Source organism: Danio rerio, chromosome 3, assembly GCF_052040795.2.
Source record: "Danio rerio strain M-AB ecotype USA chromosome 3, GRCz13ab, whole genome shotgun sequence".
NCBI lineage: Eukaryota > Metazoa > Chordata > Actinopteri > Cypriniformes > Danionidae > Danio > Danio rerio.
Genome location: NC_141023.1, coordinates 40,392,257 through 40,416,326, shown reverse-complemented (window position 1 = coordinate 40,416,326; position 24,070 = coordinate 40,392,257). Strand labels below are relative to the sequence as shown.

At 34.8% G+C, this 24,070-nt stretch overlaps 1 protein-coding gene across 8 annotated transcripts in view; it reads left to right on the top strand.

Annotated features, from left to right (window-relative positions):
- The first annotated feature begins 3,192 nt into the window (after positions 1 to 3,192).
- The window catches only part of smurf1 (SMAD specific E3 ubiquitin protein ligase 1), an 86,061-nt gene continuing 65,183 nt past the window's right edge, over positions 3,193 to 24,070 (top strand). For 3 of the 8 annotated variants that reach the window (XM_087242115.1, XM_087242113.1, XM_087242111.1), the window contains exon 1: positions 8,909 to 9,181. In XM_087242115.1, the coding sequence (XP_087098241.1) occupies positions 9,127 to 9,181 (55 nt within the window). In that variant the 5' untranslated portion in view covers positions 8,909 to 9,126. 8 annotated transcript variants of the gene reach the window in all.

Genomic DNA, 24,070 nt, shown 5'->3' with positions numbered 1-24,070 from the left:
TTTTGAGATAATGAGCTCAAGTTTTTACATTCCATAGCAAACAGTATGTGTGTAACATTTGTTTTTTAACTAAAAAGTCTTAAAATGTAAACAGCTTATAAAAAACATCCAATAATGTAAATAAGTTGTCATTTAAATAAAATATGTCAATAACTCAATTTTAACAAAAATGTCAGATAGAACCTTATAATTCTAAGGTGACGAATTGTATGATTCATTTCAAGAATATGGTTTTATTTAACCCCTTACAGAGTTTCTGTTTGATGTCTGCACAGTATGTTGTTCTTTTTTTGTTAAGTTTTTTTATACATTTATTTTGTTTGTATGTTTGTTTCTTTCTTTTTTTTCATTTTTATATTTGATTTACTGTATATCTAACGTGGCTCAGTCCGTTTGTGCAAGATTATGTTTGGATTAAGTTTGGCCTAAATTGTTATGTTTTTGAAAGCCGAAAAAAAAAAGCGCCATTTTTAAATACACAGCCGAGACATTTCAGTGTAATAATATATACATATAATAATGAGCCATGATCGACCCGAGCTCAAACAAACCTTGTCATCGTTTTGTTGAACATCCACAAATCCAAGAAGAAGAGCACAATTTACCCTGTGCACTAGTTGTTTACAAGGCCACCTAAAGCCCAAATCGTCTTCGCTTTCTCACATGTGCTTGCCACATGTCAAATATTAGAATTAGTATACTACAGTATCTATTACAGTTTATCAATTTACTATAAGACAGTTTAAAGTTTATTAAAAAGTGCTGTATATTATATAATAAACTTGATATCCCTTTACCATGTCTGTTGTTTTCTCCTGAGCAATATTATTATCATTTATATATAAAAAAATTCATGACATGCGGTATTGGTGAATTGGGTAAGCTAAATCGTCCGTAGTGTATGTGTGTGAATGGAAGTGTATAGGTGTTTCCCATTAATGGGTTGCAGCTGGAAGGGCATCCGCTGTGTAAAACATGTGTTGGATAAGTTGGCGGTTCATTCCACTGTGGCGACCACAGGTTTATAAAGGGACTAATCTGAAAAGAAAATGAATGAATGAAGTGAAGGGAGAGTTAATGATTTGTAATTTTTTTACATTTTTCAAATCTTTTTAAATTTAATAGCATGGATTTTATGTACTCTTCTCATTTTAGCTTGCATTACATGAAAGAGAGCTACTGTTTTGCACTGTAATGACTGCTTAAACTGCTGCAAGCTGTTTTTAAAGTTATAAAAACTGTGCATGGTAAAATTACTCCTAAGGTTTATTTAATTATACTTAAAAATTTAAGGCAACCATAGTTTTACAGTTTATACAGCTGGTCCTGTTATGACCAGCACCACAGGAAACATGAACTTAAACAAGTGCATGTTTTTAAGAGAAGTCAATATATTTTTTTATGCTTATAAGTGACTAGTATACCCTATAGAAAGCAGAGACGGTTTAGAAGGAAGACCTTTATCTGCTCTTTTTTTTGCCCCATGTGCAGCTTCCTCTGCTTTGAAGAGCTGAGCCAAAAGAGGCATGGATGACTGCAACAGGCCCACCACTGTTTCACTCAGTGGATCTTTGTTTTTGTATAGCCATCCTGCAACGCTCTATCCCACCTGGCATGTGTTGATATAATCAACATGTGACTTTCTTTGGCTGAGGATCCAGCAGTTCCAACATCATCAAGCACCAGTTCAAAATGGACTTCTACATCTTTGAAAATGCCTAAATTACATGTTATAACAAATGTCTTTTACTGATCTTAAAATCTTCCCAATCACTAGCTATGTTTCCATCCAATGATGAAAATTAAACATTGAATATTGCATAAAAATTTGTAAATAAAGAAGGGATTGCCAAATTTGTAGACACGACTAGCAAAAAACAATGCCAGTGACTCAAGATCCCCACATTTCTTGGAGGTGCTTATAAATATACAAATGTTGCACACACAAAAATAGGCCTTTATAAACACAAGCATATTGACAACACAAAAAGTGCTACAGTCCAACAATGATATCATTTTTATAGTCATTTAATAATTTGTTTAATTTAATATTAACATCAGTTAGAGACTGGTGGGCACTACGTTTTCAGCTCAAGTCTATTCTTGGTTTAATTTTGGAGATCGCCACTTAGAGATCATTCTCAATGTTCAGTTGTGGTCTGTGTTTATTTTGAATGTATTTGATTGACATAAAGGTGTCAGAAAGTTTAACCTGGTGCTATAAAATCAATGTGCTGCATCTGACGCAATTGCTGTGGTGTTAATTCAATGTAACACACCAAGCCTATGAAAAAAAAAAAGATTGAAAGGCTGATGGCTTTTCATTTGCATGTTGGGGGTCACTTCCTGATAAATTGCAGCCAAATATCGAAAAGAAAAACAATTTGCTGTGGTCGTAGAAGTCACTGCGGACATTTTTGATTCTTAAACAAATGATTTGCGCCTCAGCAGATGAATGAATGTCTAAAGGCATTCAGAGGCATGAGAATGCTTTTTGGGAGCTCAGACACTCAACAAAGTTTTGGGACGTAATAATACTGGACCACTTGATGGACTTTAGTTGAGGAATTTCAGAATGATCAAAACCATATTTCAGATGTTTTAAAATGTGGTCAGTCTACTTGTTTGTCCGTTAATACTGTCCCATCATGGCCATTTTTATTAACACTTGATTCTTTAAAACAAAATCACATGCGTAGAGTAATGAAGTTTTCCCTGCGGGCTCACGGTTTTAAAAAACGTTTTTGGTGCGTTAATCTTTTTAATGCTATTGTTCAAAAAGGTCATGATTCGCACTCGCCAAACAATTGCTTCATACAGTTTTTATTTTACATTCTTCGGGTGATACAAAACACAAACGTTTCGGCACAATGCCTTCCCCAAAACAAAATCACATGACTGTTTTGATGTGCATGCGGAAATGTAGTCAGTATTTAGTCATTATGCAAAAAAATAGATCCTACTCAGTAACGCACGTTTTTATTTACATTGTCAACATTTTTGAGCATCATCTCATTTCCATTAGGCATTTTTTTGTGTTTAATATTCCAAAATGTTGTTTCTGTTGGCTTTAGCATGTGCAGAGGTCTTTAGATAAGTGATTTAGTGTAAATCCTTGCTGTGTCGTTCCACAGAGAGGACATCAGGATCATTTTCTCGACTTCTAAGTCTGGTTGTCTTCTGGTGGCAGACACATTGGCAGAGTTCAGCGTGACCTTTCTGCTGTTCTCTGTCTTGTTGGCATTGGCATTGGTTTCTCCAGTAGAAATTTATGATAATAGGGTATATGCCGAGCTAGTGATGTTCGGATACTGATTCACTTCCGGTGACCTGGGGCCTCATGTATCAACGCTGCGTACGCACAAAAACTTTGCGTACGCCAGGTTTCACGCTCAGAATCGCTCACGTTTGGATTTACTAACAATGAACTGAACGTGGGAATGTGCGCAGGTTCACGGCACCTTTCTGGCAGGCGTACGCACATTTTTTGTGCGTGTCTGTTTTATTTCCATTGGCGACTCCTAGAGGCAGTTGTGTTAAATTCTTCTCTACAAAGTGTCTGATCCTTGCAATGGCAGCTGTATGAGACGGGTTCATCTAGTAGGTATGTAAGATTTCCATACCATACATTTGACCAGCTAAACATTAAAGCACAATTTGCAGCGGTCGCCTGTTTTCCCAATGTAATCTGAGCGATCTACCGCATGCACATTGCTATAAAGACACTATCTGAAGATGAATTTGCATGCGTGAATCAGAAACATTTCCATTCAATAAATGTGCAAATAAAATATGATGCACAAACTTATTGATGATTCCTACTTGTCTTTCTCGTGATAAATAGTGGGCAAAATCTGATATGTAGCGGGAAAAAAAAGAAGAAAGAGTTCATCAGACGCTGGATTCGAACCGAGTTTATGCTCGAACATGACAATTCATGAACACATGCGTCGTATGAGCTGCGCCACTGAGACTACTAAGGGTACTGCAACATTTTATAGATATAAACCACACTATTTCTTTCTTAAATGCACTCAGTGCGATGTTCAGACCCAACTGTGTTAACCGTATCAGCTAAACTCTCCCACTCTATTTTTTTTCTTTTGTTGTTAATTCCGCCGAACAAACTTGCAAATAACACCGCTTTTCTCCGGTCTACCTCCGAAAGCAGCACCTCCATTTCACTTTCTGTTCAAAGTTTCTCTTTTTGCTTGCTTTTGCCATTGCTTTTTCGTTGGGTTTTGACATTAGCATAGTCATTAGCATATTCATACGGGGGAGGAGGCAGGGAGGGGTTTTGTGCTCGTGCATGTTGCGCTCAGTTTCACGTTCATTCAGATGTACAAAAGAATATGCGTGAGATTCGGCGTACGCAGTGTTTCATACATCTGAATTTTTTTCTGCGTACGCACATTTACAGCTTTGTGCGTACGCAATGTTTTAGTAAGATTTCCACGCAAGTCTTCGTACATGAGGCCCCTGGTATTGTGATTGTTTTAAAGCATCGATGTTGTAATGTAATTAAAATACATTCAGTTAAATAAACTTTGGCATTCATTTAGTTGTTCAACCGTAAAACAAGACAAAAGGCCTTTTACTCGCACTCGCCTGTCAGAATCGGCAGGCTAGCACAGAAGCTCCATTAAATATACTGGGGTAAATTAAATGCTCATATTATAAAGACATGGCGGGGGGAAATGTAATTTAATGCAGAGCTTCTTGTACAATCTGAGACCCACTTTATATTGGATATCACTCAGCCAGTGGAGATTGCTGATTTTTTAAGAAAACTGACCTTAAACGCACCGATTTTTGCATTGCCATACAGTTTACCGGAAGCGGTTAACCAGGTTACTGGCAAATTAAAAGTCCTATTAGCATGCTTCGGCATATACCCTATTGTAAGCTCATTACTGTTTTCAACACAGAATAGAGGTATTAAATTGATAAATGGCTGTATTAAACTGATCAAAATGTGCACATATAATTCTTAAGCAGATTATTATAATAAAAATATTCTTATGCCTTCATTTTAACTATACATTGTTTTACAAATATCTTAAAGCAGGGGTGTTAAACTCTTAATAGAGGGCTGCAGTGTAAATGTTTATGGATGTTTCCTAGTTCTGGGAGAGCATCCACTGTGTAAAACTTATGCTGGATAAGCTGGCAGTTCATACCCTGATGAATAAAGGGACTAAGCTGGAGGAAAATTAATATGTAAAACAATATATATATATATATATACATATATATATATATACACTTATTTATTTATTTATTTATTTTTTACAAATGTTCTCTTATTACAGCAGAATACAAATTGTTCATTAGTCTCCATTTATATGTACACACACACACACACACACTATGGAGGATCAAATGATTGCTTATTGCTCCTGTCATCAGCTTATTGTTCCTTGTACATCTATAGGGACACTGTAATTGTAGCAGCTTTGTTTGTGATGTCTTGATTGTGATGTTGTGTTATTATCTCACACACAGTGTGTGAGCGCCTGGTGGAATATTCCATTTCAAGCATGTGTGGACACATTAGGGGATCATTAAGACTAACTCAAAGCTGTAAACACATATGCTCCTCCCCGGATACACACAAGCTATTTCTGACTACCGCACACATTAATTAGCTTCTCAAACCAGCCAGTAGGCCTGTATATTCTGAGGTTGCTAAACTTGATTTTTCAAATAGTTATACAGCGGCTAAATCACAAATCAGCAGAATCATTTAAATATGTGAACAATTGTTTTTACCTGTGTATATTAAAACCACTGTCGCCTCACAGCAAGAAGGTTGCTGGTTCGAGTCCCGGCTGGGTCAGTTGGCATTTCTGTGTGCAGTTTGCATGTTCTCCCCGTGTTGGGATGGGTTTCCCCCACAAGTCCAATGACATGCTCTACAGGTGAATTGGGTTAGCTAAATTATCCGTTTTTGTGTGTGAATGAGTGTGTATGTCCTAGTAGGCCAACTGGGTTGCAGCTGTAAGGGCATCTGCTGTGTAAAACATATGTTGAAGTTGGCGGTTCATTCCGCTGGCGACCACTGATCAATAAAGGGACTCAGCCAAAGGAAAATAAATCAACTAACAATAAAACCAAAAAGTTCCCATTATAGACATGGTTTTCTCCTTCAAAGCCTACCACATTACAAAGTGCTTATGGGTTTATTCAAGATTTAATTAAAACAACACTTCTAGGCTACTAGAAAACATAGTGTTTTTCGCTATAACATATTTGTCCTTTCAGTTTCAGAGGCCCTTGACTAATTTAGCTGCCAATCAAATCCTGTCTTTCTTTCCTTGTTATGACCAAGAGATGGCAGAAGTGAGCCACGTCAACATCTCCATTGATTAATTATGTCAATAACGCGTCTTCCCATAATCCGATTGCCTTTTTTCACATTTGGAGTGGCTTACAGCATACACATTTTCATTTGCTTTGACTGTTGATGGACGTTTTAAATGACTGATTTGATTCACAGTTCATTTCTGGCATTTAATTATTACTGCCAGTGCTATAATCACTTTCTAGTGCAACTAAATCACACAAATGCATCCACAGTTAATACCTGAAGCTATTTTTCTGAATATTCATTACATATTTATTGTGAATTATGTGCATATTATAAAAGAGTGACCGATATATTTATTATAGTATAGCTATTGTAATTTCCTTAGAGTCAAATGACCATTTCATACTGAGCTATTATTCAATATCATATCAATATCTATGTGAGGAATAAAGTGTCAAAACCTTCCATAATTAAACTGATCAGTCAATACATTCTAATGTTTACATTTATGTCAATGTTTCATCTTCAGATGTACCTCATTAAGCCACGTTGCATCCCACACAATGAACTGATTTAATTAATTGCATTAATATGTATTTGTTTCCATTTTAATGAGTCTTCAGATCAAATACATTTCATTATTATGCCAAGAGTACAATGGCTCTCTGCTCATTAAAGTGGTGACGGATTGAAAAAGGCCAGTGTGTGGCCTGCCACCCTCATTAGCCTGCTGTTTACGTGGATTGGCTTTTCTTCTGCACAACACTGTTAAATGGCTCTATTGTTTCCAGTTGCTAAAGTCCTCAAATCCAATCCCTTCCACTATTGCTCAGGCTAACCTTATTTGCTTCTACAACGCGACAATTATCAAGCCGCAATTAATACAATCACAATCATGCAAATTTAATGGAAATCATCTGCATCCATCATCTCAATATCTTACTCAAACTCAAAACAACAACCTCTAATGCTAATCAGGTCACTTAAAATGTTATGGATGCTGCGAAAATGACAAAAAAAATTCATCAATCTGCCCCAGATCCATGCAGTCATCTATCTATCTATCTATCTATCTATCTATCTATCTATCTATCTATCTATCTATCTATCTATCTATCTATCTATCTATCTATCTATCTATCTATCTATCTATCTATCTATCTATCTATCTATCTATCTATCTATCTATCTATCTATCTATCTATCTATCTATCTATCTATCTATCTATCTCTACATTTATCCATCCATCCATCCTTTCATCCATCCATCCATCCATCCATGCATCTATTCATCCATCCATCCATCTATGCATCTATCCATCCATCCATGCATCTATTCATCCATCCATGCATCTATCTATCTATCTATCTATCTATCTATCTATCTATCTATCTATCTATCTATCTATCTATCTATCTATCTATCTATCTATCTATCTATCTATCTATCTATCTATCTATCTATCTATCTATCTATCTATCTATCTATCTATCTCTACATTTATCCATCCATCCATCCTTTCATCCATCTATCCATCCATCCATCCATCCATCCTTTCATCCATCCATCCATCTATGCATCTATCCATCCATCCATGCATCTATTCATCCATCCATGCATCTATCTATCTATCCATCCATATCTATCTATCTATCTATCTATCTATCTATCTATCTATCTATCTATCTATCTATCTATCTATCTATCTATCTATCTATCTATCTATCTATCTATCTATCTATCTATCTATCTATCTATCTATCTCTACATTTATCCATCCATCCATCCTTTCATCCATCCATCCATCCATCCATCCATCCATCCTTTCATCCATCCATCCATCTATCCATCCATCCATGCATCTATTCATCCATCCATGCATCTATCTATCTATCCATCCATATCTATCTATCTATCTATCTATCTATCTATCTATCTATCTATCTATCTATCTATCTATCTATCTATCTATCTATCTATCTATCTATCTATCTATCTATCTATGTGTCTGTCTGTCTGTCTATCCATCCATTCATATCTATCTATCTATCTATCTATCTATCTATCTATCTATCTATCTATCTATCTATCTATCTATCTATCTATCTATCTATCTATCTATCTATCTATCTATCCATCCATCCATCCATCCATCCATCCTTTCATCCATCCATCCATCCATCCATCCATCTATTCATCCATCCATGCATCTATCTATCTATCTATCTATCTATCTATCTATCTATCTATCTATCTATCTATCTATCTATCTATCTATCTATCTATCTATCTATCTATCTATCTATCTATCTATCTATCCTGTATTTATTTTATTAATAAATCCTTTTTATTGTTGTTTAGATCTATCTAATCTTAATAACATTTGGTCTACTTAAAAAATACATCAATTCACTTCAGCTGACGTGGCTGGAAAAACACGCAAAGCACGAAATTTCATAGCATAATTCGAAATCAGGACACACATGACTAATATCCTTTTTTACATCACACAACACAAACGGACTTCCAGCGCCAGGAAGAAGAGCGCGCGCACGCCCAGCCGCGGGTACGTGCACGTACAGCTGTACTAACGTGATGTCAGAACGCCGTTGAGCTCAAAAAATGTTAGCCTGTGTTGTTAAGTCTGAAAGCTACAGGGGATTTGCCAGACGGAAATAATACCGTTTTATCGCCGAGAAACACATGCACAGGCCACACGAACGCGTCGCGTGTTTTTATACGTTTTTATATCCTCGTGAAGCGAGCGTCTTGGGTTTATCCTGAGAGAAAGTTCGTTGGTTATTTTGTGGGAGTGATGTCGAATCCTGGGACTCGAAGGAACGGGTCAAGCATCAAAATCCGACTGACAGGTAAAACACCCTCTAATACGCTAATTTATCGCTTTAATGTACTAATTTGTTGTTAGTTATCATTTTGTACGTTTGGTTAGCTTATAACTGTGTGTCGGTCGCAAATGTGTGTAAAACGCTAAGCGAGGATCCTGCTAGCTTCTGCTGGGGCGAGTTGCTGCAGCCCTGTCTCTTCATGCTAAACGCATGCTAACAGGAGAAGCATCCCTTTTTTATTTAATAAACAGTACAATAGTCAGTGGACCTGCTTTATTTGCACTTGTGTGAACGTTATCAGCCGAAAGCAGCTCCCCGTGCACGGTTTGTTAGGTTGGATTAGTCATAAATCAGCTGAGTATAAACCGGATGAGGCAGAGGCAGCTGTTTTCTCGGTTTCCCCTCATCTGGACGCCAGTGTCTTCGTTGTAAATTAAGATTTTAATACGTGACAGACTGTTCATTAATGTTTTGCTTATTGCGCTGTGCTTGCTTTCGGAAGTAAGCTAACTATGGGGTTGATCTTTATGTGATAGTGTACTGTTTCACAATCCACAGATGGGTTTTTTGGGGGAGGATTTTTTTCCTTAACTTACTCTTTTGAAACCGCTCTTTGCTTGGAAACGAACAGGATATGATAGATGCATACTGATCTCATTGATATCATCACAGACATGGTGACAGTGCCCTGGAGGAGTGCTTTTACAGTTGTCTTTTTATTTTTTTAAAGCAGATCTGATGTTGACTTATCTGTGCCCTTAAAAGCGTTTGTGAAATAGGAAGACTAGTAAACGCAAAATGATATGGTTATGTGGTTTGCATTTTATTATAGACTCAGTACAGACCAGATTGAAAGTTTTATTCTTTATTCTAGTGGATTAGATTTTAAAAGAGAAGTTTCATTTGTAAATGTTTATGCCCTTCATTTATATTGAGCAATGTGTTTGTTACAGTGGTTTGTTGATTTTGGTTGTAGTAATGATGTGTACCCTTTGTGAAGCTGCTTTATTATTATAATTATTAACGAAGTAAACTTGAATTGAACCGTTTTTATCTTTTGTTTACAGAGTACAACAGTTCATTGTCAATGTTAGCTCAGAGACTACTTTAAAATATACAACTTTTGCAGTAGTTTGGTAAATGCTGAAATGAACGTTAATGCTCTGCTGCGGTTCAGTCATTTATTTTCATATTTTTCTTCATAATGGTATGAAAAACTAAACGTTTTGGCACATTACAATTAACACAAACACACACCAAAGGAAACAAGCAAAAATGTGATTATCATGATAAGAAAGTGTTTTTAAAATGCAAATGCTTGTGGTGTTTTAGTCAAAAATAACCACATCAGATATAAATGAAGAAAGTTTATTTCACGTTAGATGATATCCTTCATGATATAGTTTTATTATGAGGGTAGTTATTCCAGAGAATTTACTAAAAGGTGTGCAATAAATAAGCTTTGTGAAATAACTAAGCTTAAATATTTAAGGAAAGAAGATGACTCAATCTTGTTAGATTATTTTTGTATTTTATTTTAACTTTACTATAAATATTGTAAACCAAATATGACTTTGGATGAACGAATTACACTCTCACATTTTCACAGTTTTATGTGGACAGACCTTATTATTATAAACATTTCACACATCATCTTCTGATACAAAACTATCCTATGGAAAAAAAAAAACTTTATCCCTATAACTGCCTGCTCTACCACACGGTTGACCATCTTTTTACTGTTTTAAATAATCACCGTTAAAGTCATTTTAAAGAGAGTTTTAAAGAATGGTTAACACAATACAGCATTGTTGGTTTACAAAGAAAAAAAGAAAATCCTGTCGCACCACTTCGGCATACATCAAAAAAATTCATGTGGTATTCAAAAATGTTTATTTTTTTATATTTTAAAATATAAAATAGTCTTAGACTTTATACTTTCATATTTTTCATAGCATATGAATTAATTTCTGTAGTTTTACTATAAATTAACATTTCTACCATTTTTGTACATGTTAATATTGTAGAAATTATGGGATTATGGTAAGTTTATGGGGGAAAAAATTGATTTAGTGTTTTAACTAGCGACATTACGAGTTAAGAAATGCAATCCAAAAATATTTTTCTTGGTGGGCGGTTAAAAGGTTAAGGAAATATCAAACTGTTTTTTTTTTATTCCTTTAAAAATGCAAAATAAAAACAATTCAAGAGTTCAGATGCTAAAACCTCTATGCGCTGTCTGAAATGTCCATCAAAAATAAACTTTTATTTTTCAACCTCCTTTGTTTATGTTGAATTATTTTACTTTAAAGACCATAAAAATGACTTATTTGCTATAAATGTGTTTATTACTAAACCTACACACAGGAGCCTGAAAAAAATTCTCAGTTTGAAAGAAAATTTCAGATGGCATTTTCTAGGTTCTTGCATTTGAACTCCTCAATTACAATTCATGGATAAATACTGAAACTAAGTGATCAGTTCTCGTTGAAAAAATTAAGCGATTGGCAACACTGCCAGTCTCCCATGTAGTGTCTTTCTTGGCCTTATGCATAATGCTTGTGAGTTCGCCACTCCCACTTATTTACATTTGGTGGTATACACAGAATAAAATAAAATTAATATACACATTTCATGCCATAAAGATGATTTATATCGTCATATAACGATATGGCCGATAAATGGTATTATATCAAATCGCAATAAAATTGATGTCAATAACAAATATAAGCTTGGAAGTTTTTTTTACTCTATATTGATCTCGGAGCCAATCACACTGCAGAAATGTGCAACAATGGGAATCTAAAAGTGTATAGATATTAGAGATGTACCAAATCTGGAAGCATTATCAACTTATATCGAAATATTTTTGCCATGCGCTGTAAAAACTGCTGGGTTCTACACAACTAATTTCTGTAGGGTCAAAATGAAGGAATTAAGTTTAACTTATAGTTTTCACATTTAAGTGGATTGAACATAAAACAATTAAGTTGTCCCACAAAAAAACTCAAAAATTGTGTTTCCGCTCCTTTTGAAAAAACGGAATTTATAAATACGTAACAAACAACAAACATATTTTTTTGAGCGTATCGGCTCTTTTCATAGCAATAATTGTAAAATTCTGTAACTTTTTCTCTGCCAAAAGTGACCAAGCTTACGTGCTCCACAGCGGTCACAATTTATAACAGTTTAAGTTTGAAATGTAAATTTTTTTACACCCAAAAAGTGGTCACAAATGGAGTCTAACTATTTCAGAAGTATAATCTAGCGCCATAAAATTCCCTAATACAACTTACTAAATAAAAAAATGCTATTCGATTAATTTGATGCATTCATTTATATAATTTAAAATTTTTTAATCTGAATGAACTAAGATTACCCAACAGCGTTTTTCTTCTTTAATGTGAAGTGGATCATTTCATTAATGGCCATTGATTTATTATAAAGTGAGTTAGTTTGCTTTTTATGTAGATGTACAATAATTTACTACATAATCCATGTTCCCTCTTTTTCCTGAAAGAACTATTTTGACATCCAACATTTCACTCTGAATGCTTTGATGGAAGCGATTACGACACCATATAAAGACATTTTGTTCCCACACAAACAAGAGAGCTCTGAATGAGCGGGGCTTTACTTTACACAGATGTGTTTGTGTCTCGCAACATCTCCTCTGTGGCCACTTGAGAGTTTGTTTGTGGAAGAGATGTCCACAGCAGAGGTGGAGAACTGTCGGGCTGCAGACAAACCCAGCGCCTCCAGCTGTGCTGCTCTCTCCCCCCTGGGCCCATGAAAGGAATTCTAATTGGTCAAGGAATGTCTGTCTCATGAAACAATGAGTGTTGAATCTCCTCAATGGCCGCTTCACTGTTTAGACTCGCAGGGCGTTTAAGTCCAGAGGATTTAGGTTACGAAAGCTTGCAAGATTTTTATCTGTATGATAGCGATCAGTAGATGCAAAAGTGCTCCCTTTAGGCATTTGGAGGGAGAGCACATTGTTTTTCACTTTTATTCTTGTTTCCTCTCAGATTGGGTAAATTTGGAAGAAAAAAAGGTTTTTGGTAAGCACTGCATCTAATTCTTGTTATAAACAGTAGTTACCTAAAGATATTGATAAGTTTGGGAATCATATTGTAAGTGGAATTTTGCAGACTTTAATGATCAAATATTAAAGACACAGTTCATGTGTTCGCTCTTATGTTGTGAAATATAAAAGAATTGTCAGTATAAAGAGAATTGTCTATGGGCTCGAGTGTTGTCGTTACCAAATTTCTTAAAAATGTCTTCTTTGACTCTAGAAATCCACAGGCATGAAATGACATTAAGGGTGTACTCACACTATGTACAGTTGCCTTGAACCGGGCATAGGCACGTTTTTCCCCTCTCCCGTCTCCCCGAAGGCCCGCACTCACATTACATTCGGGCCTGGGCACGCTTACGTCATCGACGCTGCGCTGTTCAGTAAGTGCACTCGCTTAGCACAGTGGAGATTTCTTTAGTTATATCGTTTAAGTTGTTTGATATGTAGTGACACGCTTTCAAATATTTTGCCGAACAGATCAGCCACTTTTGACGCTCATAAACAGTCATAGTCCACGTGCTGCAGGAATTAGGAGGTTTGCTGAAGGTGTGCAGCTTTCGTGCAGTGATGGGTTTGCGTCTTTAATAATCTACGACAGTTTGCGACCATTGAACCGTAAGAATGATTGATAAATCCATATCAAACAGTCCGTTAAAAGTCACGTCTCTCTTTTAGTTTTGGCCTCAAGCACGTTTTGCTCTCACACACAAGCGTACCGCGCTATTGCCCAAGTGAACCACGCTCTGGCACACTTCTTCCAACCGGACAAGGGCTGGCCAAGTGAACCGTGCCTGAGCCCAATTTAGAGTACTCGCACCTCTCAAACGATCCGTGAAACAGGCCTGAACACGGTTCGGATAACATACACTCAAAAAAATGATATGTTGGCTATAATTAACTTTTTTTTGTCCACTGGTTCCACGTAACCGAGTTAAGTTACCTTTAAGAAAGAATATTTATTTTAGTGAACTTAAGTTAGTTACATAAAGGTAATGTAATGTTGTTTAGTTCAATCAATGTAACATTCATAATTTATCTTTAATCAATGTAGTTATTTAAGTTCAATTATTCTAAAATTTATATTGTTATGTTTAACCAAATAAAAAAAACAGTTTCCGTTTCATTGAGTTTATTCAATAGCATTTTTACAGTTTTACAAATTTCCCAGCAAGATACAGTCTTTATCTGTATCTTCACTTATTACAATAAGTTAAAATACTGTATGTACAATATACTATTAAAATAAGTATGAAGTAAATTAAAAACAATAAATGATTTACAAAAATAAGCTTACAAAAACATCATAAAGTACACTTTTCAAATTACAAAAACTTTTCAAATTACACTTTTCAAATATATTACAAAAAACATTTAAAATAATATTCTGCCATTAAATGAGTTACAAAAATATACTTAGAAAAATTAAGTCTTCTTTTGTAAACTATGCTGTACCTTCTTTACACTGAAAAAGCAGATAACACTTCAGGTGTTCAAAGAAAGATTACCACCTTAAAGCAAAGTAACACGATCAGCATTACACCATAAATTAGACCAACCATCACAGAACATGCAATAGCTAGACACATTCATCTCTCTGGGCACCATTTCTGCACATTTGCACCAGACACTTTCACCAGACACACAAAAAAACATTGTGCATGAAGTCTGCTTCACACAGGTGAGTGGACTTGACAAACCACATGTAAAAGCATTCTTAATTCTTAACATTCTTTGTATAATTAGCACATCTTGGGTGTAATGCCTCTTCTTGTTGATTTGCTGAATGTCTCCTTAATTGTATGTCACTTTAGACAAAAGAGTCTGCTAAATGTTAATGTAACTACTGTAGATTCATAAGGTGGTGTTGTACATCAAGGTTTGTGCTTCATCATGTCCAGCATCCTAAAAATGTCAAGTAAAAAAATAAAACGTTTACCAACAGATTAAAGGTGAAAGGAGGAATTGGTTTAAGAGGAAAATGCAAAATGTAAAAAAAAAAAAAAAAAGTAAATAGCTTACCGTGTACTCCCTCACAAGGGCTTTGAGGATGCATTCACACCTTTTTTCCCACTGGTGATGTTCTAAACGACATGAAATGACAATTAGTAATTTACTAAATAATTAGTAGTTAAAATTACTAGTAATTTTTACTGTACATCATTTTAATGTGTGTCTAGGCATCTAAAGGCATAGTACCTGGATTATCCACAGTCTCCTCAACCAGATATGGGACAGAGGCTGAGCTGTAAACCTGAGGGAGAAAAAAGATGCGAGTGAGCAAAGATTTTTAATAATAAAATATAATAATATAAATATATAGCATTTAGAATAATATATTTATAATAATAAAAATGAAAAAAAAAACTTCAAACTACTAAACTTAAAAGCTTAAATGTGTTAGATGACCAAACAAATAAGCTTACATTAAATATGTCATCATGCTAGATGTCATCCTATTTAAGTGTCACATATGCTTGTGCCAACACCACCTTTTAACTAATATTATGTAAGTTATCAAAACTGGCATTAAAACTTGACAAACTGCTTGACACTCATTTAAAATTAGACTATTTCTTACTACCAACGTTTGCAACTTTATTTTGGGGTTAATATATACCAAGTATAAAATTTCACAGGAATGCAAAAAAACTAGAAATTTATCTGCCTTTAATGTGAAAAAGACACAGGAAACATGACAATTTCATAACAATACTATACACAAACACAACATAGTATTACAAGAAAGTTCATTAATGATTCAAATGTTGTCGCAGCCTCAGTATAAACAGATACAAAGTAAAAAAATCTCACCTGTGTTTCCATATTGGGGAAAGCTTTCTGTGCACGTTCTCAAGTTGTACTGTAATCTTCATCTTTTGATTCCCATATTATGGCGCCGATTTAAACGATCTGAGAGTGATCATTGTGGTTTGAATCTTCTTACTTCCTGTGTTGTTTTGAAACTGCGCATGTGCAGATATTACTCCACCTATTGACCAAAATGCAGTACTGCAGAAGCAACACAACTCACTTTCATTCATGTTAATTAAGCAAGCTGTTTAAATGTGAAAACTTACTTTTTCTAATTTTTTCCAACACAACACTTTTATTTTTAGTACATAAACATAAGCAAATTGTTTAATTTAAACATAGTTATATTCTTTGGACCAACAAAAGCCAAAATTCATTTTTTTGAGTGTAGTGTGAGTACGCCCTAATTTGGTCATCATTACTCTTCTTTTAAATAGACTATCCTAAGTGCCCATATTCTAATATTTTTAGGTGTCACATATAGATTTACAGGTATCCAAAGTTAAAAAGAAATGGATAAAAGTTGTGCTAGAATAACAGATTTGTCTCAAAATGTGAACACAATATCAACAAATTAGAGAAACTGATGTCTTTGAGAGATGATCAAAGGAGACTTTGTCCATTGGCAGCCAGTGAAAACTCTACGTTGTAAAAGTGCTGGCTTTCACACAACGGATTTGTGTTGGCACAACATGAAGGAATTAAGTTAACTTGTTAATTTGAACAAATTTAAGTGGATTAAACTGGGCTGATAAATGATATAATATTGAATCACGATAACATTTGTCAATAACAGTGATAAGCTCTGGACTTTTTTTTTACTCTATATTGATCTAAGAGCCAATCATACATCAGAAATGTGCAACAATTGAAATCTAAAAGTGTTTTGATATTAGAGAAAATATGTTATGCCATTTAATGGACTCTAATTTTTGTGGCTTCAGTCATTGACGGGATACTCTTAAATCTGGAAGCATTACCAACTGATATCGAAATATTTATCATTATCAGGGATTTAATGATTCACCTGACTTATGATTTGATACGATTCATGAAGTTAATGTCACAATTTTCGATTGAGTCTTGATTTTTAAACAAAATTATTTGAAACAAATTTAAGGTGAAGAGCATTTTCATCTTTTTCTTAAATGCTGCACATTTGTTTGCTAAATATGATATTTTTTGCAATAACTAAATTGCTATTTTAAAAGCAAATAAAAAGAGAACAACAAAAACCGAAGACTTATCAATATAAAAACTAAATCTGTGACTGCTGGGATTTTACATTTTTAAAAAGAAATATCAGCATATCTATGTTTTCTGGCATAAGCGGGGGTCTTTGCACATTTACAATGTTTTTTGAAAATAGACATCTGGGCAGTAGTTTTCCCACTGTGCTTCATATGTGCATCATATTCGTTCTTCTATCAGTGTAAGTAAATGCCTTTGCAGTACTTGCACACAGTTTGTGTTTGTCTGGCGCATCTTACTGCTGTCATTTTACTCTGCCGCTCCACCTCTTCCTCGCTGCTGAAAAGCGAGATTGCGCCTATAAACACAGCGCCCCCCTCGGTTCAAAGCATGTATCACGATTCATTCAACATTTCAACCGGTTTGAATCGTCACATATTTGACCGATTTTCAACCGACTCACATTGAATCGTTACATCTATAATCATTATCTTTTAATATGCAAAATATTTATTAAGAATGCATTTCTGTTATATTGCTCAGCCCTAGATTAAACATAAAACAATTAAGTTGTCGCAAAAAAAATAATTGTGTTTCAGCTCATTTCAAATAAGCAGTTTGAACAAACAGCAAATGTAATTTCATTGAGTGGTGACATGATGTGAATTTGTTATAAATCTACTCTGTTAGTTACTGAATGAAACTGGAATTACCATTGACCTGGTTTAATACTTCAGCTTCTGCTCTTTCTTTTAAAAGACAATATCTTTATTCATCTTGAACTCTGATATTTAAAACCATGCAATTCTATTATTTTCACACTCAGAAAGCTACTTTCCTAGCTGCAGGAAGGGTAATATTAAAAAAGCACAATATGTGTACTTTAATGTTTGTTTTGGTACTTTTTAAACAATTATTTAATCATTCATTCTCCTTCAGCTTTTTTTTCTTATTTATCAAGTGGTTTACCGCAGCAAAATGAACAGCCGACTATTCTGACACATTGTAAAACCCAACAGTCAACTTGAAATGAGTGTAGTTAACTTAAAATTTACTGAAAGTTAATTCTACTCATTTGAAAAGAGTTTTGTACTCGGTGTTGAAGTTAATGCGTTCATTTAATACCTCATAACTTCAACTTAAATAGAGTAAGTTTACAGTACTCATATAGATTAGTTTCTTACTCAAATGGTTTGTTGCAATCGGTTTCCTCAAATGGTTTGAGTTTCTTCAACTTATTGAGTTTTACAGTACTCAGTTGCTTTGAGTTCTTTTCATTTATTGGAGTTTACTGTGCTCAAATAGCTTTTTTAATCTCAAATGGATTAAGTTCACAGTCCTCATTAAGGGCCTACTCTCACTATGCCATCCGTACCGTGCCCAGGCCCGTTTCCCGGATCGTTTGAGAAGTGTGAGTGCGCTGAATCGGGCTCAAGCACGGTTCACTTGGCCGGCCCTGGCCCGGTTGGAAGAGGTGTGCCTGAGCACAGTTCACTTGGGCTTTGGCGCGGTACGCTTGTGTGTGAGTGCAAAAGGCACCAAAGCCCGAAACTGAAAGCGAGACGTGACTTTTAAGGGACTGTTTCATATGGATTTATTAATCATTCTTACTGTTCAGTGAACGCAAACTGCCGTCGTTTATTAAAGACGCAAACCCCTCACTGCACGTCAGCTGCGCGCCTTCAGCAGACGTCCTCATTCCTGCAGCACGAGGGCTTTATGATTGTTTATGAGCGCCAAAAGTGGCGGATCTGTTCGGCGAAATATCTTACTGCGTGTCCCCGCATCCCTAAGGACTGTTTGGCGAAATATTTGACGGCATATCAAACGACTGAAACGATATAAATAGAGAAATCTCCACTGTGCTACTGAGTGAGAGAGTGCTTCTCACAGCCCAGCAGTGATGACGTAAGCGTACCGAAGCCCGTTTGTGGTGTGAGCGCGGGCCGTCGGGGGAGACGGGAGGGGGGAGAAGCGTGCTTTGGCCCGGTTCGAGGCAACTGTACCTAGTGTGAGTACGGCCTAAGATTCGTTTTTGAACTTAATGGTTTATTGCAATCGGTTTCCTCAAATGGCTTGGGTTACCTTAACTTTTGTGCATATGTCTTACATAGCGGATGCCCTTTCCAGCCACAACCCAGTACTGTAATTTTAAAATAATTATTTGGAAATATTTAGATGCTGTTTGTTGTGTGATTTTTACTTTTGATGGACTTTTCACACCCTTTTTTACTGGGAGAATCCAGAAATTGGCCCTTACTTCATTTGATGTTGGAATACTACAAACAAACTCAACTTGCTAATGACATACCTCAGTGTAGCCACTGACTGATTGAGGGCAACGCAACTTTAGTTGGCTCATTATTTTGTTAGTTAGTGATACATGAATCTGAATATTTCAGTATAAACCAAATAACTGATTCTAGTACCCAACTGCAAACTGTGATCTTTTGGTAATAAAAGTGAAAATAAATGTTTTTGTCAACTTGCTTGATTTACAAACTGATTCCTAGTAGTGTCTCTGTTTTTTTTTTTTTTTATAGTTTAACGCCATCTGACAAGCGTTAACAATCAACACCTTCACACTATAGTGTCTAGAAGGCTTTGACGGCAGTATGCTTTTTTGTGACCTTATCAACGAGGGGTCGTAGACAATACTCCATTGTGCCTGAGGATGACAATGCAGTGACCAGATCAAGTCATTGGTTTCACAACAGATTGAAGATTAAATCATTGTATCTTTCTGCTATTTTTTACTGTAAATTGACAGATACCATTGTTTGATAGCGTAAATCATGTTTTATTTCTTTAAGTAATTTGTTCAGATTTGTCTGCATCTGTTAATGGTTTCCCCCTTCTTTGTTTCTTCTGCTTCCATCAGTATTTTTGTATCATGTTCATCTTTCTTCGGTCTTATGTTTCAAACAACAGGAAGTGCAATGTTGCTATGGAAATTGATCTTTTACATGGTAATACAGATTATTTTTTAAGTGTTCTAACACTCTAACATTTGTTCATTTTAGTGTCTTTGGTGTAAATGGTTGTAGTCTGAATATCTGGTTTGTAGAGTTGAGTTGAATGACAATCTAAGCCTGATTATACCAGTCGGTTGGTGAAAAGAAGGGCATAATTCTGTAAATATTTGTGTCATCATTGAAGCATGCACCTCTGGCTATTGTTTTTATTTTTAGCCTGCTCCAAAGTTATTGCCTTCATCATGGTTACAGAGTAATCAGGGAAGAAATCCAAGTTTCTTATTTTTTTCTCGTTGTTTCCTCATTGGAAAGGTCTTTGCTGATAATGCCCTGAGAAAGCACTTGACTTGACTGCGATTCACCCTGAAGGCGTTGTGGATTAGTTGGGTTGTTTGGCTTTTATTCTTGTGTTAATGAATAAGGCAGTCTGGATGCAACTGTATAAGAATGCGCAACATTACCAAGTGCTTGATTTGTATTCTGCCTTTATTATAATTGCATTTTTAACTACTGCTGTTACTTTTTAAACTCGCACACTGGAGTAGTAAACTAAGGTCATGGACATTCAGGCTTTAAAACACATTTGCTTCTTACTGCAAAACAGCTGTGTTTAACTTGTTGTGTTAGTGAGACTTGTACTTTCCAAACCTGTAAAGATACTCTGTGATTTGGCAAAGCTTTTCCTAAAAATCACTAAAGACTAAACTATATGTTTGTTGTAGCTAGGGCTGCACAATATATGGTTTTAGCATTGATAGACAAAACAATTTTTTAAAATTATTTTTCTATTATATTCATCTGTGCTTGCAAATTGTTTGTTTTATGCAGATGTATGAATTCTTAATAAGTAGAGTTATTTAGGTCATCTTTTGTAAAATTTCTTATCGCAATGTATATAGCAGAAAAACAAGATATCGCAATGCCAGTTTTTTTTTTCCAGTGTCGTGCAGCTCTAGTTCTGGCACAAAATGCATACTCCAGGTGTGCAGTTCAAGCTAATCAAAATAGATAGCGGAATGATTGCTTATTATTAAATGCTTTATCTTTTTAAATTGACCAAAAGTTTACATTTCTCAAAAAAAGGAATTTTAAGTCTCAATACAAGCTACAAAATTATACATATTTTACCTTAGATTTGTGAAATATTAATCTACTTGATGTAGATTTTGAAAAAGTGTTGAGTTCGGTAACTGTCTGTTCTGGAATATTAAAAACTTCTATTTTCTAAAAACATTTGATCGTTAAACCGGTTGAATGTTGAATGCGATGGCAAAGAAAGCAAGAGTGGTATTTTTGTGGACAGACAACGAGGTTGAGTTGTTACTAAACGTAACAAATGAATCCCTGCACAATGGCGCCTAAAACAGACAGTAGTGCAAACAACGCTCCCATTTCTGTGCCCATGTTGTTGTTTACAGTACTGTCTTCTGGTAGCGTTAAAGCCATGTGTTATAGTCATGTGATAGGGGCTTGACGAATAAGGGAAGGATAAGCAATGACACAAAAGCCCCAATCAGGTAGCGAATCTCAGCAGTCCCGCCTCCGTTTTCAGATGTCTCCGTTTTTGCTCATCCACACTGAGATGGACCAGCAGCGTTTCAGAATGAAAATGGCCTCTCCAGCATTTTCAAAACGCTCTGTTTTCGGCACTCGAGAACTCCGGTGAAGTGTGGACCGATGGCGTAACCCTAGCAAAAATTATGCGTTTATAAAGGAAAAGGCATTAGTGTAAATAGGGCCTTAAATTTGTGCAGGTCTGTCTATGGCTGACATATCAACTGATATGTGTACTTGAGGCGGTATAAGATTGTGACAGTATGATAAGCGTACATAAAAATATCACGGTTTCAAGGTATTGTGCTTACTGCTATAAATAAGTTATTTTTAAATGTCTGAGTAAAAAACAACTCTTTCTCGCATCGAATAAAATATATTTTGTTTTATAAAACATTTTGAATATTTTTACTATTGCCCTAAAAACTAAATAAAATAGTCGCAAAAAAAAACGAACTGTGCATATATGTACGTAAGCACTGTATAACAGAAAATTCTGGTGGTTTTAAAACCCTGACTTTTCCAACCCGCAGTAAACCTTAGGCCTATAGTGTACTTTTAGTGTACTACTGAAACACTAAGTTAATGTTTTGACAGTAAAAGAGTGTTTTAAATATTAATTGAACACTTTAGCTAAATTTTGATTATTGAATGGTTCATTTATTTTAGAAGTAATTATTTGTTTACTTATTATCCCCCTTATTAGTTCATAGTAATCATTTGTACTATAAATATACTTAACTAACAAAGGTGGACATCTTTTTCAAATAAAAAAGAGCTTTCTCTTTTAATTATTTACGATTAATGAAAGCAAACCATTTATGGTTATTTAAGGAGTATTTTAAAATAATAACAAACATCGCTTGAAATGACATCTTGTGAAAAGGTCACATTTTTTTTAATAATGATTAAAAAAAATTCCATGACAGAAGTTGAAAATAACCGAGTCAAAGAAAAGTGACGTTTGAAACATTTATAGCTATATGAATATAAATGACATTTTCTATGTTTGCTCAAGCTGATTTGCTGAAGTGAAAATGTGGATGGTACATGAGTGCTGACCCTGTGAATTGCTGCTGTTTAAAGAAAATCATTTATATGCAGCGCACCATAAATGAGAGAAGGCGTGAGTTTATTAAAAGTCTGTCCACAGGCTGTAGTAGCAGGAATAGAAAAAACTAAATAACCAACATGGGTAATTGCATCGGTTATAGACATGGGTCGGTATAAGATTCTGACGCTATGATATCCTTGGATAAAAATATCCCCGTTTGACAGTATTATGATCACTGCTCTAAAATATGTTCTTTTAAAATGTCTGGGTAAAAAAAAAGTAAAAGTTATTTCCCCCTTTGAACACAATGTTTTGGAGCTGTTAACATGATCAAATAATTCAAATTACTCCTTGACTTCTGCTGTCTTCATTAGATTCAAAGACACAATTTTCTTTACAATTTAAAATGGCATCTTTGGATATCTTTCTTGCTGGAGATACTGTTGTACTAAAAACTTAAAACGTAAAAAAAAAATTACATATTCCATAGGAATGGTATAAAAGAAAACGATTAAAACCCTGACTTTTCCATACCACAAATTTAGCGATTTCGGTTTGATTTGCAATAAATGTTTTAGTTTCGCTTCAGCTCAATCACTCCTACATTGCCTTATACTGTGTTGCTTTTTTAGGTGCTGGTTGTTGTATTTTTCCTAGAGCTGGACGATATGGCAAACATTTATATCACAATATACTTCTTAATTTCGGTCGATACGATATAATTCCTAAATATCAATATGAACAACTTTAAAAAGACATGAAAAAACTGCCAAGAACGCACACAATAAATGTCTGTACCTATAAATGTCTGCAAACTGAATTTGCAAAGTCTATAATACCTCCAGGCTCTTATAACTTTTCTTTAAATAAAAAGTACCAAAAAATTATTGTTCTTTTTTTATTTGTATTTAGCCTTTACAAAAAGATATATATATAGCTTGACCAACATGATGGACAGAAACTTTTATCTGTTTTTTTTTTGTATATGCTGAATATATAACAAACAAAATAATACCAAAATCCACATCGTAAAAAAAAACTGAAAAAGAATAATAATTATAATAATAACAAATCAAAAAGAGTATAGGCTACAATAGTATTTGCAATAGAAAAGAGCAGTTTGAGTATATTCAGTTTTGGTTGCTTTTCATCTTGAACGTCCTTTAAGGGTTCTATCTGTCTTTTTATATTTGTGTATGTAATTACCTAATTAAAATTAAAGATTTAACATTAAACAGATATTATAT